The 17,658-nt window shown below is 35.5% G+C and overlaps 1 protein-coding gene across 6 annotated transcripts; it reads right to left on the bottom strand.

The window, feature by feature from the left end:
* Positions 1-1,316: 1,316 nt before the first annotated feature.
* LOC114182418 (peroxisome biogenesis protein 5) lies at positions 1,317-13,502 on the bottom strand. 6 transcript variants are annotated; one of them, XR_003604092.1, is made up of 17 exons: positions 13,248-13,502; positions 13,038-13,166; positions 12,772-12,901; positions 11,949-12,142; positions 11,093-11,347; positions 10,100-10,216; positions 8,463-8,630; positions 7,209-7,402; positions 6,229-6,475; positions 5,492-5,576; positions 5,044-5,153; positions 3,517-3,741; positions 3,047-3,112; positions 2,256-2,350; positions 1,991-2,074; positions 1,733-1,796; positions 1,317-1,649 (listed from the first exon to the last, which is right to left on the bottom strand). XR_003604092.1 is itself a non-coding variant. In XM_028069310.1 (17 exons), exons 1-15 carry the CDS (start codon positions 13,362-13,364, stop codon positions 1,993-1,995), a joined length of 2,214 nt encoding a protein of 737 aa, XP_027925111.1. In that variant the 5' UTR covers positions 13,365-13,502; the 3' UTR covers positions 1,317-1,649; positions 1,733-1,754; positions 1,991-1,992. The 6 variants fall into 6 exon arrangements, 4 of the variants coding, with proteins under 4 accessions (XP_027925111.1, XP_027925115.1, XP_027925091.1 ...); XR_003604091.1 differs by having other exon boundaries at positions 1,317-1,646; XM_028069310.1 differs by having other exon boundaries at positions 1,733-1,754.
* Positions 13,503-17,658: the final 4,156 nt, after the last annotated feature.

Genomic DNA, 17,658 nt, shown 5'->3' with positions numbered 1-17,658 from the left:
TTCATCAAGTTGTTCGGAAGGCAAGCAAAACTCATATCAGAAGCTAAATATTATTTCACAAATCTAGTGTAAGCAACGTCATTTATAGTTGACTTAAATGCCAAATCACTTTCAATGGACGAAATCAAATTTGAGGAGAGCATGCAAGCAGCCAAGTTGATGAATAAAGTCGCAAATGAATCATCCTCTGCATGTCAAATGAGCCAGCAACAGAATAACGAGAGCAGTTTCTAAGAGAAAATGCCCCACAAGCCTATATCTGTAAGAGAAAATGCCCCACAAACCTCGCCCTTTCTCCCTTCGTTGCCTCTTCCTTGTTTGTATCTACTAATAATACCATTTATATTAGAAGTTATTTTTTTTTTCCATCAGGCCATCTAGAGAAGAAGTAACATGTGAATCAATATACAAAACGAGTTTCCAGAAAAGAGTAGATGGTATGTGTTCCATCTCTACTATACTTCATGACCAATAATAGCAATATTATAAGGGTTGGTACTTTCTCATTGGATCTCCCAAAGCAATCAGGACAAGTCATAATTGGATAGCAATTACCGTCCTTGTGTTAATAGTGCAAGTTTTTAATGATACTGACGAAAACTCTGTATAAAGAATTTTTTAAATAACGTAGTGACCAGTTTGAATAACCGGTTCATAACAGAAAAGTACGTTAATTAACTTGTTGAAAACTTCCAGAGTTAAATGGTGTTAAAAAGATGAAGATACGTATCCATTCAACACCAGTACATGGACTACGTTATTTATAAATGAAGATACGTACTCTCCATACACACACATACAGAGAGATAGAAATCAATTTGTTCTAAAAAAACTAAAAGAATTGTTATGTCCTTGTTAACTTCCAAATATTGGTTCTGAAAAAACATATATCGATTACTTTTACGAACAGTCCACCAAATTAAGACCCCATCCATGATCCATGATCCATGAACCCTAATAAATATTCCTCATTATTATCTTCTCCATTAACTCCGCCATAGTTAACGTAGTTGGTCCTCCAAACCTTAATAAAGAATAATAGTTGTCTTAGACTCATGACAACCAACATAAAGCACATCAATATACCTTACATGATAGATTTGGTATGAAGATTTAGCCTTTAACAAAGACAAAAGACAACGAGCATGTGCAGATTTGGTCTTTCACTAAGCCAAAAGATATTCGAGTAATCCACATGCTGACATCACCAGAGGAACAAAACTATTTTTGTTGTACAAGTACTGACACACAAGATTATCCAAACAAATCAATGAGTGCTGAATACATGATAATTAATAGAGTATAATTCTCAAAAAGGCTAATTAGAAAGTGGGATGGTCATCAAGTTATTTATAGTTTCGACAAATGAGATACATAATATGTGATTATTCTTGTATACTTGTATTTATCTACATACACGATAAGCTCAACTTTATTATGGAAAGTCGCATTCCTTAACTTAAGTACTGCAGCTGTTCTCTAACAAGTAGCTTTTCTAACATTAAGAAATGGAGTCTGTAAATGTGCCTATAATATACATACACCGTATGTTCAAAGATTGATAGAATAATGCATCGTATTCACCTGCAGGCTTAGTCACTTGATCGCCTTGCAATTCTTCTAGAAATCTCTACGGAAGCAGACATCTACTGCGAGCTTTAATGTCAGAAAATGTACCATTTACTCATCCAAAAGTATTAAGGAAAATTAGGATTCATGTTCAAGCAACCACCTCGACAGTAGAAGAGTCCCTCCTGTAATTCACCCACTCAGAAAAAGTCGGAGCTTATTTGAACCTATGATAATGGAATTTGCGTAGTGTTCGTCAAAACTTATGGAATCAGCTTATTACATGTCTATAAGTTGTTTTCACCTTATTTTAATAAGCAACCTCTCTAATAAACATAAAAATAGCTTTTATTTGAAAAGTTTTCAATTATAAAAATAACTTCTACATAAGAGCTTAATTAAACTGTTTACTCAAACGCACCCTTACTGTAGTGGAAACTCCTTCTGGAGAAGGTCCAAATTACGACTATCACAAGCTTCTAACATGTCATTCCTAGAAGCACAGCTGGAAAATAGGATGAGACAGAAGGTAAGTCACGAGAATATAAAATCAACACCTAATTTAAATTATCACTTTCCTATTCTTGTCAGTAAAATCCTGCAATACTTCTCTCTGCTAATAATAATAGTAATAATATATATATATATATATATATATATATATATATATATATATTATAATATACCTTAATGAAATTCTCAAATATTGCCATGCATTCTCTGCTTTTGGATTCATGGCAAGTGCTCGAACATAATATCGAATGGACTCGTCGTACATACCCTGTAGGAAGTGTATAGGTAGGTATAATAAATTAATTTTATCATGACAATTAAGATACAACATACAAAATAGCTAATTAGTGTTAAATAACTGTCGTTTTCATTCCTCCATCTTTGACATCTGTTATAGAATAGAGAGCAACTCAACTTTTGGGAAATTTTATATGGACCCCAACCAAAAATCATTCTTTTTTATCCTCTCAAACAGTAAAAGTTGGGTATTTTCATCCTATCTTCCTCCTCTCCATTTCCTTCCTCTCTTTCTCCAAACAAGTAAAAGGGAAATGGTGTATTTCTCCAACCATTAAGAGAAACAACTGCAACATAATATCTCCACAACAAAAGCTAAACTTATCCAAAATATTTGACATGCTTCATTATTCCACAACAAAAAGAATCGCCCCCAACATGTCCCAACATACTGCATAGATGGGTATCCAAATGTACACCCACCAACCGTACAATGTAATGCCCAGTGCTTTGGAGAAAAGATTGAAATCCAGAACCCAAAATCATACCAAAGTTGAGTTTCTTTTTACTGATATAGCTGTCATGCAACATACATGCTAGAGTTTTACATTTGCATGGCAGAATACAGTTACCATAAAGATAGTGAAAACTGAAATGACAAGCAAAATTCTACTTCTACCTTGATATGTACGATACAGATAAGATAAATGCCCAGCGGGGAACTGACCTGGTTTGCATAACTGATACCCATATTTGCCCAAGCACGAACATAGTTAGGCTTTAAATCAAGTGCCTGAAATGATTATTGTTTTAGTCAAAGGGAGAATTGCACCCGACAAAGAATAGAATTCACTAAAAGAAATAGATTGCATGTTCACTCCAAAAACACCTTCATAATATAATTATAGAAAAGGCAGTTAACTTGCACAGAATGAATAAAAGAACATTTGACTGTCTTCATATTATTGCGACAGCTGGAAATATCTAAAGAGCTAGTGATATACCGTTAAATAAGTAAAATGAAGGATTTGGAACGAGACATAGCAAACTCCCTAATATATAGTTCGATAAATATCCCCCTCATGCTCACACATTTGATTTCCAAAAATCTTGACACAATAAGTTACATTTGATTGACACAAATACATTAAAGCTACAGGCTACAGCAATAGCAGCATTAAATTCTATACACAGCACCTGTTGATAAGCCATTATTGCATCAGCACTTTGAATACTGTTTGCCTGTGTAGCACCCAGTTTGTTCCATAATGAGTAATCCTGTGGCTTAAGTTTCAGTGCTCTTTCAAAAGATGCAATAGCTTTGTCATATTCTCTGGATAAGTTATACATGACCCCAAGAACTATGTGGACATCTGCATCATCCGGAGACACTTCAGCAGCTTCATTGAATAACCTAGCAACCTGCAGAAAGGAAAATTAATCTTTCCAATTGTTAGATATCACATTTAATACTCCCTTTCATCTCATATACAAGCAAAAATAACTAATTTCACACCTCTTAAGAATGGTGGTTAGGTTCATTCAGTATTCTTGATTTCATATAATATGGGAGTACATTTTCTAAATTAACCTTAATCACATGTTGGAGATTCTACATCAATTAGGAGTGAAGTCAAATTATAATTTGTAAGTGGGATGCAATCTTCATCTTACAACCACATTTTGTAAGATTGAGTTAGGCATACACACATTTACTAAGATACAGTTTGTCCCAGTCAAAGTTCCATGATATTATTATTAGGCTCCTCTTAGACCACCCACAAATATTTAATTCCACATTCAAGATATTCATTGCTCAGCATGAGGAAGTATGTTGGATATCCCAAATTGACTAGGAGTAAGGTCAGATTATAATATATAAATAGGATGCAATCCTTACCTTATAAGTTGGTTTTGTAAGCTTGAATTAGACATAAACTCACTAAGATCATATTTATTGGAGATGGTTCCTAGAATTAATATATGGGTATTTTTGATAATAATACATTAAATAGAATTTTGGAAGTTGGAACTTGCTCATATTTTAAGTTCACTTAACATGGCAATTTTTTGCTTATATGACTCTAGAGGTAATAAATGTTAAATATGGAAATAAGGAAATAGCAATCACTAGAAATGATAGATGCAGTCACCACAATTTAGAGAATTGATTTATTCTTGTGCATTTGACTTATTTTGACATCACAACTTCAAATCCCAAATAGAGCCTAGAATGGCCGGCTTAAAAAATGCTAGTGGTACAGGTTAGGCACATTGTGGGATGGCTGCTATTTTAAAATTTTATTACTATTATTGTTTAGTTTATTATACTATATGGTATGCTTTAAAGAGTTCCTTATATTATTATTGCTGTTGTGGTTGCTGTTTAGCCTATTGCATATTTATTACTACACAAAACACCCAAAAAACGTGCAAAGACAACACATCTCCACAAGGCTTTTCAAATACATTTGTTTATTGATTAAAAAATTATAACGTGTACCAAAGTCACAAGTGGTTTGGCACTTGGGTCCCTTATAAAAGGACTGGAATTTGACCCCCAGCTTAAGCATGGAGTTATCACTTAATCCCAAAATGAACCAACCCAATTAGAGGGGAACTAGTTGGGTGTCATAAAAGACCCGGAAAATGTATGCATGGGGTTTTTACAGGTATTTAATAATCCTTTACACAAATCCCAACATAGGTAATCAATCCACTTACATCAGCATAGTACAAAGAATCAGAAATCTCAGGCGGGGCAAGTGTTCCATATTTTGGGTGATGGCGCAACCATCCATATAGATACTTCAGAGCAGCTGTTTGCTCTAGTTCTGCAAATATCAGTAGATGGCTCAATATTTTATATCTAGGAATAAAATGGAAAAACCTACAAGTCATTTGCATCAATGCTTTCAGTTACAAATCTAGTAAAAGAGAAGACGAGTACACAATGAAGTATAAGAATCCCTCCAAAGCAAGTAAAAGTATATTAGCTCATTTAAAGAAATATCCAACTTTTAAAATTTTCACCAAAGAAAAATTCCAAAACTGAGTAGGAATGTACATATAAATTAACTCAAGCATCAAGATTTAATGTGACAAATGATCTTTAAGTTAGGTTGCTATTATCGTTATTCGTCCAGGCAATAAATCAGAAGCCATTACTAACCATTTGTATGACTAACACCAAGAGCAAGAAGCACCTCCAAGTTTGTCGGGTCAGCCTCCTGTGCTTTCATCATTGCTGCAATAGCCTGTGTAAGTTTAAATAGTTTTAAAACAGTTAAGTTCTAAAGTAAACATTTGAAAATAAGAGTGATGGGCTCAAAGCAAAACACGGTTAATTTGTGATAAGTGCTGACAAAGACAAATTACACGGAGTAACAAGGGACAAGGAAGAAGAATAAAGTATCAGTCTTTTACCAAATAGTCTAATATAAAATCACATGAAATGGCTGCATAAAATGTACATTGAAGATTTGGCAGATTTCCATATTAAAACAAGACCTTAGAGGCCGCAAAAAAGAGTTTAAAATAGTTCATGAAATAATAAGATTTGTATTCACGTTATGTTATGAAAATGGTAATTATTATTTTTTGTATATGTGAAATGGCCAACAAATATACTATTCAGTGAACCAAAATGAAATTGGAAGCACAAAAACTATATCTAGAACAAACATCTGATGGTTTAAGCAAAGAAGCAAATTTGAATGGCATAATGCATGGAACAGAAATACCATCTCTGTCATAGACTGTTGACATATAAATTTAAACAAATTAATTAATAGAATTGTTTGTTCTGTATCACATGTGTATGGCTCCAGAAAATTGCAACAACACAATAATACATGGGATTTCAGACTACGCAAACATGGGGATACCATCAATAAGGCATAACCTAACCTGTTGATCATCATCATTCTCTGCATGCGCTATTCCAAGCAGTCTCCATCCTTCAGCATTCTCAGGATTTTTTAGGACTTCTGCTTCCAATGCTAGAACTGCTTCACTTAAAAGTCCTTTTCTGAATAGATCTTGGCCTTCTTTTAGGGGATTTGGATGACCAACATAAGGGTTTAAATCTGAAAAGACATACACACCCCTCGAACTGTCTAACTGCTGCTTGGAAGCAACTTGCTCATTTAGGAACCTTCATATAACCCCCAAAGAAATTGTGATTAATAAAGCAATAACCTCCTCGCTGGTATGTAATATTTTTTATGCTAAAGAGAAAACATATGGCATAACCCAAGTAAAAAGAGAAAAACATACACAATAGGAACGGAACAAGAACAGCCAGTTTTTAATGTTAGTGAAAGAATAATCAAGTGATGAAAAAAGTGAAGTACATTTAGGAGAACTGTTATCCTCCTGAGCAACCAAATTAGACCAACCAATAATCTTAACCTTAAATAATATCCAGGATTCTTTTGTTCACTATGTATCACTTATTTAGAACATTGGAACATAAGAATGGGCATTTAGTTTGGCAAATATTTGAAGGCAGCATCTATATTTTGAAAAAAAAAAGTCAAACCAACATTCAGTTCTCACTGATTCAGAACGAGCATTGCATGGTTCATAAAAGGGAATCAAGATCGGTTAACATATTTCTTTTAATAAAGAAAAGTAGAAAACCAAATTAAAACATCAATCCAGAATACTAGACACATAAGCCAAAACCAGCTTTCAAATTGCAACTTCCAATTCTACTCATAAAAGTTACCCCAACCAAAAGTACACAAGATGAAACATAGTTATGATTCTTTCCATATATTCTTATTATTAAAACAAAATCTGTTGTTTGTCACTCAATCCAGTAAATAATTATTTTTTGTTAAAAAAAACAATTTTAGTACAGTCTGTTCAAAAGTTTGACTTACTCATCGTATGCTTGTGCCCAACTATCAGAAGTGCTGTCTCCTAAGGCTGCTTCACCTAACTGCTGACCAAATTCATCTGCCCAATCATTAACATTCAACTTTGAAAATTCATTAACCCACTGATCATCAGTTGCATCATGCTGCCGTCCTTCAGTTGCATATTCATTCACCCACTGATCAGGTCCGTGATAAACCTAGAAACCACAAGTCAGCATTCAAAAATTTTAGGAAAATGGATCGCCAACACATCAATGATTTTACTTTGTTCTTAAAATAAATCAAGTCAAAAGAAACCGACTGTGAGATGTATCAGACTTGCATGCATATAAAAGGGTGACTTCATGCAAGAATCTCCCACCAGTTTTGGGTATAAGGAGGTTCAAATATATGCAGGCACACCCTATGTACCCAAGGCTCAGACAAATCAATCTTACCTTTGCACCCAAGGCTCCCACATCAAAACATTAAGTAAAATGGAGGCTAGGAATAACAACAACCAACAACCTATTCAAACAGTTGCACAAGAGTTTGCACACAGCATTACAATCATAAGTAAGAATACATGTAATTCTGCAATTTAATAGTCCCAGAAAGGGAAAAAAACCCACTCTCAAGGATGAAAACCATAGAACCCATGCTAACACCCACTTCCCATATAAATATGTTCTCAAGAACTCAATAGAAAACTTGGATAATATTTCTGATCATATGGCAAAGTATAAACACCAATAGGCTAGGAAATCTTGTCCTTCTCAGTCAAAGCCTTTCAAAACCTCATCTGAGTGAAAAAAAAAATCATCGAATTCATATATTATTGTCCACAAAAACCCAAATTACCATCAAAGACCTGGATCCTAACCTCAAGAAATTGCTCATAAATTGGAAATCAACTTATTGAAACTAAAATCCAAGTAAGCCTCCCAACTCTTACAAACACCATAACAAAATTTGTTCTGCAACTCCAGCTCAACCCAGCTAAGATAAACTGAATTACAACCCTTTCCAGCTTATTTGATTCAAACCCTGAATTTTGAAAGGATATTTACATATAATGAGTCAAAATTTGCATTGTTGCACAGTTTATACAGTCCTTTGGTTGATCAAATTGAAGTGACATGCTTGCCTTTTCACAGGCACTTCTTTAACCCAAAAACTATATATCTAGATATATCAGACTTATAACAGAATATATGCCAATCAATAATATAAAACACTTGCAAAAGAATAATATAGTTTCATGGTCATTGGACATGCCTTATCATTTAAATATTCTCCAGCCCATGCTTGACCACGATTATATTGTTGATCATATTCCGTTGCCCAATCTCCAGATGCAGGTAATGCATTCTCTTTAACCTGATTGTCATCAATAATCAACTCACCACGGCTCATCTTCGACACAAATTGAAGGAATTTTGAGTTCTGCATACCACAATAGCATGTAATTGAATTTTATCTTATTTCAAGGAGGGCAAGAAATGCAACAACAAAATAGAACACTCTTCTTAGCAAGGGCGCATGAATATTATAGCGCAGAAAAGACAAGCTCATCAATATTAATAAGAAAGTTGTATGTTCCATCCATAGGGCTTTCAAGGATACCATTCGATAAAACATTATGGCATAGCCCAAACTTTCTGTATAATCAATATTTTTCACAGTTTTCCCTTCTCAATCTTGTCATCTCTCTTTTCCTGATTTTTAAATAATTGAATAATCTATAAAAAAAAAAAACGTTTTTCTAATGCAGCCAAAACACAACAAAATATAACAAAAAGAAAAATGCAAGGTATTAACTCAAAACCTACACAGTACCTTTGAAAAACAACAATGAAAATACCAGACACAAGTATAAGCTTTAACACACAAGGAGACAAAGAACACCATTCCATGTCAAAGAACTCGTGATAGCTGAGATACCCATCTCAGCATTACATTCTGGGCCTAAAAATCAAATATCAGCGTCACCAGAATACTATTCCCACACATACTCCAGTTAATACGTTTAAAAATTCGAAAATATTTCAAGAATAAGTACCACATAAAATCAACTAGGTGTCACTGTAAATATTAACATATTAATTCCTACATATTACAGGCCAACAGATCAAATATCAGCATCACTTGAATATTATTCCCACACGTGACTCTTGTTAATATATTAAAAAAATAAAAAATATTTTAAGAATAATTATCGCCCATTATAAAATTAATGAGCAATCACTGTAAATACTAACATATTAATTCCAAAATCTCGTGTTGTCCTAAGTGGCCTAGAGTCTAGAATCATATCACGTTTCCAGAAGCACCAAATGATCTTTCCCGTCCTGTAAATATTATAATTACTACTGAATAAATTGAATATAAGTAAGAAATCAAATGGATTTTAATGTGATAGATGGACAATGTGTGATAAGTAACCAAACACTTGGGGCACCCTTAAAAGCTAGCTATTGAAGAAAAGACCCAAGAACTTAAGTACTTCACCAAGCATCCCATATTACTCGATGTGGGAAGTAGACACCCCCATAATACCTTCACCAAGCATCCCATATTACTCGATGTGGGAAGTAGACACCCCCATAATACCCAAGTTCTATCATTGTGCAAGACCAAAAAAATTGTGTGTAGAGCACCTGAAATTAAGGCTAAGGAACACAATAACCATACATTCTGAAGTTTCCCGAAGTTTGCAAGAGTAAACAATTATCCATTAAGGGATTGATGTATAAACATTTGTCCCAAATTTCTCTTTTAGTTATCTTGGTTCACTCAAAAAAGAACAAAATGATAAGGGTGAGTAAATTAGCAAAAAGACAAACTAATGAACTAGTGTCGCATATTTTGATGTACTAGATTGGAAATATAAAAGTCATGTGTAGCAGAGAAACCTGAAATTTAGGATCACCATTTTGGGCCAATGTATTTGCAAGCATACGAGTCTGTTCCATTGCAGCAAAGTTTGACATGTTCATACCTTGCATTTGACCTACTGATGACAATTGGGACTGCAAAGAGATTGCAAGAAAAATTAATCTTAAAATAAGAAATGAATTACAAATAACAATTTATACTCAGGTCCGATGAAAAATTGATTATTTTCTACAAGTACCAGTATAATCCAAGTCTAGTGTCACCAACATCAATACCAGCGAAGAAAGAAGGCATTGCATCAAAGACACGTTCTATAAAACAAGATATGATGCATGCCTTCATTTTTTAGTTATATGTTCTTTCATGACCTGTTTATTTGGGTTCTATTTGTTTTGGATATTCTGATTGAAATCATAATAATCTCGAAACAGAAAAGAAATAAAGCAGTCAGATATTCTGAAGACATTCCTGAAATTGCTCTTTCCTCCTGATATGTGTGCTACAGGTGATGGATGCCAACACCGACACCAATGAAGAAATAGCACGTTGCATCAAAGAAATTATTTGGCACAGAAGCCCGTAGACAGAAAAAAAAAAATGTAGGATGGTGAAACTGAATTTTAGAGGAATAGAGCTACAATGGAGAAAAAAGTTGTAGAAGCATCGTGATAGCCCAGGAAAATCTAAAATTACAAGTTGGAAGTGATGCTCGGGAAGTAATTTCCACTGACTAAGTATATGATGAACTTGTTTAGGAGATTTCATGAATTGACCAAAAATGGGCATTGGAAGTCTAACATTTTTCAGGCTATATACAACCTTGAAGCGTAGATATGAGAATAAATCCTTAATGTTTGCATCAACAGACAATTAAGTACAACAAGTCTCCTCAATAAAGTTCAAAGATTTCAATTTCATTATTAATAGACTCAATACCACATTAATTTGCAGATAAAAAGTGCAAGTAACTTCAAATTATAGCTACAAATAGAACATTAAAGACTTCTCACATGTTCAAATTCAGACGCCCAACCATTTGCACCATGTTGTTGCTCAAAGGAGTTAGCCCATGAATCAGGATTATCATATTTTCCCCTATGTTGACTAAATTCAGTAATCCACCCATCTGCAGCAGGAGGAGGACCAGGTCTCATATTGCCTTGAGATTCATTCCAATAATCCTCAAGCTCCCGAAATCTTTCAGGCATAGGTCCCTTACCACGGACATTGCTATCAATATCTAGAGAGCATAGAAGTGCATTTACCTGAAAAGTAGTTACATATGATGAGTTCAGAGTCAATCGACCAATAAAAAGAATATAGGCAAAGACAACATTTTATTTAAGATAATGAAGCAAAATATCTGGTAGAAATCATTACTAATCACATGTAGATAGAATACATCATCACTGCACATTCCTTATAAAGGGAAAGATTGGCATACTCTACAAGAAGAGTTTTTCTAAGTTTTAAGTAAAACTTTGGTGAAGATATAACTTAAGAACGAAGTGATGCTGATTGACATTTGACTCCATAAAATAAAAGGTCAGCCAAAGTACATGAAGAAACTGCTATGGTACAGGAGCAACTCCCAAACCCATATAATCTAATCCACGATTAATTATCAACCCAAAGAAAAAAAAGAAAAATCACTTAGCAAAACTTAAAGGTAGGTTACACGGAAAGAACATATTGAGCAATCACACCAGACCCTAGGTGATCATCCTTGCACCTAATCAGTAATCAAACATTGAACTCTAAATCTCTAATACACAAACAACTAAAAATTTTTCTGCTACTCTTTTCCCTCAACGAGTATGACTAAAGTAAGTGAAACCAGATGAATGTATTCATGAATTCCCTTACTTGTGCATCGATAAATTCTTCACTTTTATCTGCAAACAGATGCCTAGCCATTATGCTGCTACGGTCTCGTATGCATTGTTTATCACCTTCGGATAAACCCAGCATCGGAAGAGGGGTAGGATGAAAAGGTACTCCACCACGGCTGCTGTCAAGAAACGAGTGCAAAAAACTCGATAGAACTCTTTGCGGTGTCCCTGCAGAGAAAACAACATCAACTCCACACCTCTTCTTCTGTGCTCAGTTTCTCAATGCATTCAAATAAAAAACCAAGTTCACAGTACAACCACCACTAATCACAGCACCTTTGCTAAAGCGCATGACAGGAACAACATGAAACACCATACACAACAACCAGAGCATGGCAAGTCAAAAGAATAACATTATTTTCTAAGAGGATGTTTATAAATTGTATTTTCACTTTATTTTCTGTTTTCCGGAATCTATACAGGAAAAAAGAAGGCAATTTAAAATGCCACGGTAAAATTATTTTCTATTAAGAGCCGTTTTGTTCAAGAAAACATTTTCGGTTTATATTTTCCATTTTCACTCCATCTTATGTTCAGCAAAGTTTATACAGGAAAAAAAATACAATTAAAAACAGAAACGCTAAAAAAATCACTTAATTTCATTCTGATTTTATTCTCTGTTTTCACTTCATTTTCTGTTTCCAGAAGATCATAAAGTAAAAGCAAGACAAACATTAAAAACATAAAAACCTGTCTTCACTTATTCTTGCACAACCTATTGAAAGCCAATAAAAATGAAATCAGAAAACATTTTCTGACACCAAACAATCCCCTGGACCAATCCAAACACAACCTACCATCCAACGGCGGCTGTTGAATTGCCGGCACCAGTTGCCGCGGTCCGGCAACCCCGGTCTCACGCTGTATCTCATCCCACGTCTCTTCCAGCCCACTCGCGCCACGGAACCTGTGCAAAAACTCCGAAGCCTGTTTTCGGTCAAAACAAAAATTACAATAACTCAAATCATTCATTATTGACAAGTATCACATAATATAACATTATAACAAACAAACACACACGGCACAAACAATCACAGACACAAGAATCCAATCCAAACCGAACCTGAGAGTTTGCATCCAATAGAGGCTTATCGAATTCGGAGCCGGGAAGGTGATTGACGGGAAGAGCGGTGGAGTAAAATTGAGAGGTAGGATCAGTGGGAGTGGATGTCGGAATCTCCTTCAGCCTTTCCTGTTATAGTTTTGCGACAAAAAAATTGAAATCAGTGTTGAGTGAAGAGAGAGTAATAGAGAAAAAAGGAGAAACTAAGACCTGAGTTTTGGAGGAAGAGCCAACAAGAGCGTTGGCTAGAGAAGCGAGAGGATTAGCGGAGGAAGAAGAAGAGTCGCCGCAAGCAGCAGCACCGGAAACGAGGTCGCGCATCGCCATGGCCCACCGTTGCAGTTCTCACTCTTCCGCCACCGTTCTTCTTCCGATTGGCGGTGCCTGTTTCGATGGTTTGGTTGGTTCTTCCCTTCTTCCGCCACACTCGTGGGTTGCGCTGTTTTGTTATCTCTATCTGCGTGCTATACTTGTCATTTTCTCTTTTATTATATTTTTTTATTTTTTATGAAAGTTGTATTGTATTATTTAGATTAATATTAATTTACCTCCATTTATTTGGAATTTGAAAAACAAAATGGAACATAAATAAATGTAGTATATAAAAATATTTAATGAAAATTAAAAAAAAACAAAAACAAGTTTTTTCTATATTAGTTTTTCAATTATAAATATAATATCAATATATTTGTGTTCAAAGTATGTTTTTAATTTAACAAACTAGAGAGAGAATCCATCTCATTTCACATTAGATTTTGGAGAGAAACAAGTTTTGTGTGGGTCTCACATAATTTGTATTATTTCATTTTCATCACAACCAAACTATAAAAAAATATAATTTTATTTTCTTTCACTCATTTTCAATTCATTTCCGTTTTAAATAGTTCTAGAAAAATGTAGACTTGGTCATTTTCTTAACAAAATCTTCGAACTTTTATTTAATAAACAATCAAATTCAGTTTTATAATGAAGTATCAATAATTTCGAGTTCGTGTATAACTAATAATACGAAGTGTAGAGTCACTAAATTAACATTTTATTCGGTAATTTATGAGTTATGCATTATATGGAAAAAAAAAATGTTATTAGCAAGTAAATCAGGTTTGAGTATTGTGAATATAAAAAAATATGGTAAATGGACTAATCTCATATTAAAAATGGTCACTCGTGTTATTTGAGATAAATAGTTATTTATAAAGTTTTAAATAGCTTTTATAGAAAAAATATTATTATAAATAATAGACATTAATAAAATCATGGGAAATTTGTAATTATGGGTCACTTTGACCAAAAAATTGTAAAAAGGGGTTCGTTGAAAATTTTATTGTAAAAATGGGTCGTGTCGTCAGAGGGAATGACGACATTAAAGCTAAAGTCGTCCTTCCAGAGGCCGGTTTCCCCTTTTTTTATTTTTTTTATTTTTTTTTAAATGAAGTCGTTAGGCGGAGTGCCGATTTTCTTTTTTTTTTTAATCAGAAATTGCTTTTGAACTCTTTCGTATCGCATGGTTCATCCAACTTTGTGATTCAGTTGGGCAGCAAAACGAGGCGGCTTAATGGATTCATTTCAAAAGCGGAAAAGCACAGTGGGCTTTCAAGGAAGAGCAGTTGGTGGCATAAATTCTTTTTCAAAGATGATGGGAATTGGCTTGGTCTGACTGAGGCTGAGACCGTGGCTGCGGGCGAGGCTGAGCGCAAAAGAGGAAATCGGCACTCCGCTTGACGACTTCATTCAAAAAAAAAATAAAAGAGGGAAACCGGTATCTGGGATGACGACTTTAGCTTTAATGTCGTCGTCCCCTCTGATGACACGACCCACTTTTACAATAAAATTTTTAACGGACCCCTTTTTACAATTTTTTGGTCAAAGTGACCCAGAATTACAAATTTCCCTAAAATCATGTTTCGCTATTGTTGTAGAAAATTAACGCAATGTTCGTTTCTGGGATTGGTACTGTTTAATGGTATTTGAGAGAGCGGATTTTCATGTATGAACGTGTTCGTTTTCAATGATTTTCACAGATATGAGAGAGCGTATTTGGGGGATGGATGAATTAATCCATCCCCTCAAAACAGCGATGATACTGGTTGGGCAGATGACGAAAATGCCCTTGTTGAATCCATGGAGGGGGAAGAAGATGAGTTGGTTGAGTGTGGTAGGGGAGGAAGAGGATGAAGGGGTGGGTTGTGGTTACACGGAGGTCGTGGTTGTAGTTGCACGAGGTGGCATGGTGGTGATATGCATCGGTGCTGCGAGTGTGCAAGTGTGTGTTGTGTGGATGACACCGGTTACGTAACCGGTGCCTTAACATTGAAAGGGATGACACCGGTTACGACACCGATGTCGTGTGTGTGTGTTTTTTTTTTTTAACTTTTGTTTAACTTTATTTATATAAATTTGTATAATTTTTTTTTAAAAATAATTAGATAAATTTTTTTACATTCATAAAAAAATATTTTTTTCATTTTAAAATTTCATACAATTTCAATATTTTTTAATTTGTATTAATTAATTATAATTATTTTTATAACAAATTAGAAAATTATTCTTTTTTTCCATCAAAGGTATTTTGGTAACTTCCTAATTCTATCTATTTTTACAATTAATTTTATCTATCACATCAATCAAATCTCTCACTAATTCTCATAAAACTTATCTCCAAATCCACTTACTTTACTCTCTAAATCCACTAAAAAAAAACACAAAAACTCATCTATCCAAATCTACACAAATTCATCTTCACACTCTCCCCCATATCCACTTCCTCAAAGAAACATGTGACGTCCCATTTTAATAGATAAATCTACCGAATGAAATATCACACAGTTATAGTAACGAGAAGCTTTCAGATGAACATGAAACGAACGAGAAACAACTATTACAGTCATCCATAGGAGTACTTAGGGAGAATTTAGGCATACATCCATGCCATAAACAAAACACAATTCTAAAGGTTCAACAGTCTTGCAAAAAGGGTTGCCCTCCAGGCAACTAACACTAAAAAGGCCTCACAGCCATTAAACTGGTCCTAAGACATTCATACAGGGAATCTAGGCCGCACCGCTGCTTCTCTCAGGTCCATCCCGGTCATTCCTTCCATCTGCTCCCACCAGAAGGTGATCATCGCAAAAGAGAACATACAATAGGACACAACAAACATGCAAGGGTAAGCTAGTGCAATTAGAGCTTATCATGCTACAACTACAAGTACTTAAACATTCCTCAACATGCAACACACAAACACAGAATATCATGTTATAGCAGACAAACAGGACACTATGACTCAATTATCCGGATACATATATTAAGATCGGATTCACTGGATGCCTGCACTCGTGGTGGCCTCTACTGCTCTGCAGAGCCATTGCCAATGGGTTTCACCCTACCACTCACGAGGTTAGCCTTCAAGCGTCTAAGGCCATTATCCTGCCAGAGACTAGGGCCTCCCGCTACTCTCACCACTTGGGTCAGATTTCTCTACCTGAGACTCAATGACCCTTTAGAGTTTCGAGATGCAATCCTTACTTGAATCCTTATCTTAATATATACACTACACGCCACCATTAAGTCTCCCCACGAGACTCATGGAATTACGCCTATTTCACACCGATCTCATGTTTCACACCACATAACCACCACTTGCTATCTCCACATTGATTTCTCATGCTCATTATCAACCATCCAAACACAACTTCACACATAACTCATGCTAACACACCAAAATCTTGCATGTTCGCGATAAATAGCCATACACTAATCCAAATATTCAATCATACTCGTGCACATCATATTTAGAAAGAATAATTCAAACGGTACATACAACAAATCACTCAAACAGCCAAGGAAACATAGCACCCTCTCGCTCAGGCGAGATAGGCAACAGGGTTTTCTCACGCATTCTCGCTCAGGCGAGACGCGTGACATGACCCCTTCACGAATTCTCGCTCAAGCGAGATGGGCAACGTGGGATTGTTCACGATTTCTCGCTCAGGCGAGACCTCCTCGCTTGAGCGAGACATGGCGTCGCTCAGAACGTGGACAGGTCGCCTAGGCGAGCTCTCGTGGTGGTGAGTACTCTGATACTCTCGCCTAGGCGAGACAAGCTCGCTTGGGCGAAAATAGCAGCGTTCACCACTGTCAACCCACATGCAACGGCGGAAACCGCCCAGATCCACCCCCAAACCCACATGCAAACCCATATCATTCGATAAAAACATACTAGGCACGCATACGAACTCAAAACGACCACAAATAACCCAGAAACACTTAAGACCGAAGAGTCTAGCTTCCCTTACCTTCGTTTGAGCACCAAAAACAACAGACCCGCAACTCTACGAAAACAGCAGCTCCAGAACCAAGGAAGAGAGCTAGAAACATGGAGACCAAGACAGAAACACGAGTACAGAGTTAAACCCTTCCAAAACCAGCGTACAAGACAGTGGGAAGAAGAAAAACGGACAAAAGGTCTTGAGTTTTAACTTACCTAGAGTACCTGACGGGTTAAGCTAGCTTGGAAATGGGAGGTGACTACGTGCCCTAGCAGAGCTCCTGCCTTTCTTAGAGTCCAGAGAGTTTAAGGGAGGGGGAGCCTTCTAAAAAGTGACAAGAGCCAAAATGAGGG

The sequence above is a fragment of the Vigna unguiculata genome, chromosome 1 (assembly GCF_004118075.2).
Source record: "Vigna unguiculata cultivar IT97K-499-35 chromosome 1, ASM411807v1, whole genome shotgun sequence".
In the NCBI taxonomy this organism is placed as follows: domain Eukaryota; kingdom Viridiplantae; phylum Streptophyta; class Magnoliopsida; order Fabales; family Fabaceae; genus Vigna; species Vigna unguiculata.
The sequence above is the reverse complement of the archived record's forward strand: the minus strand, read 5'-3'. Positions and strand labels throughout refer to the sequence as shown.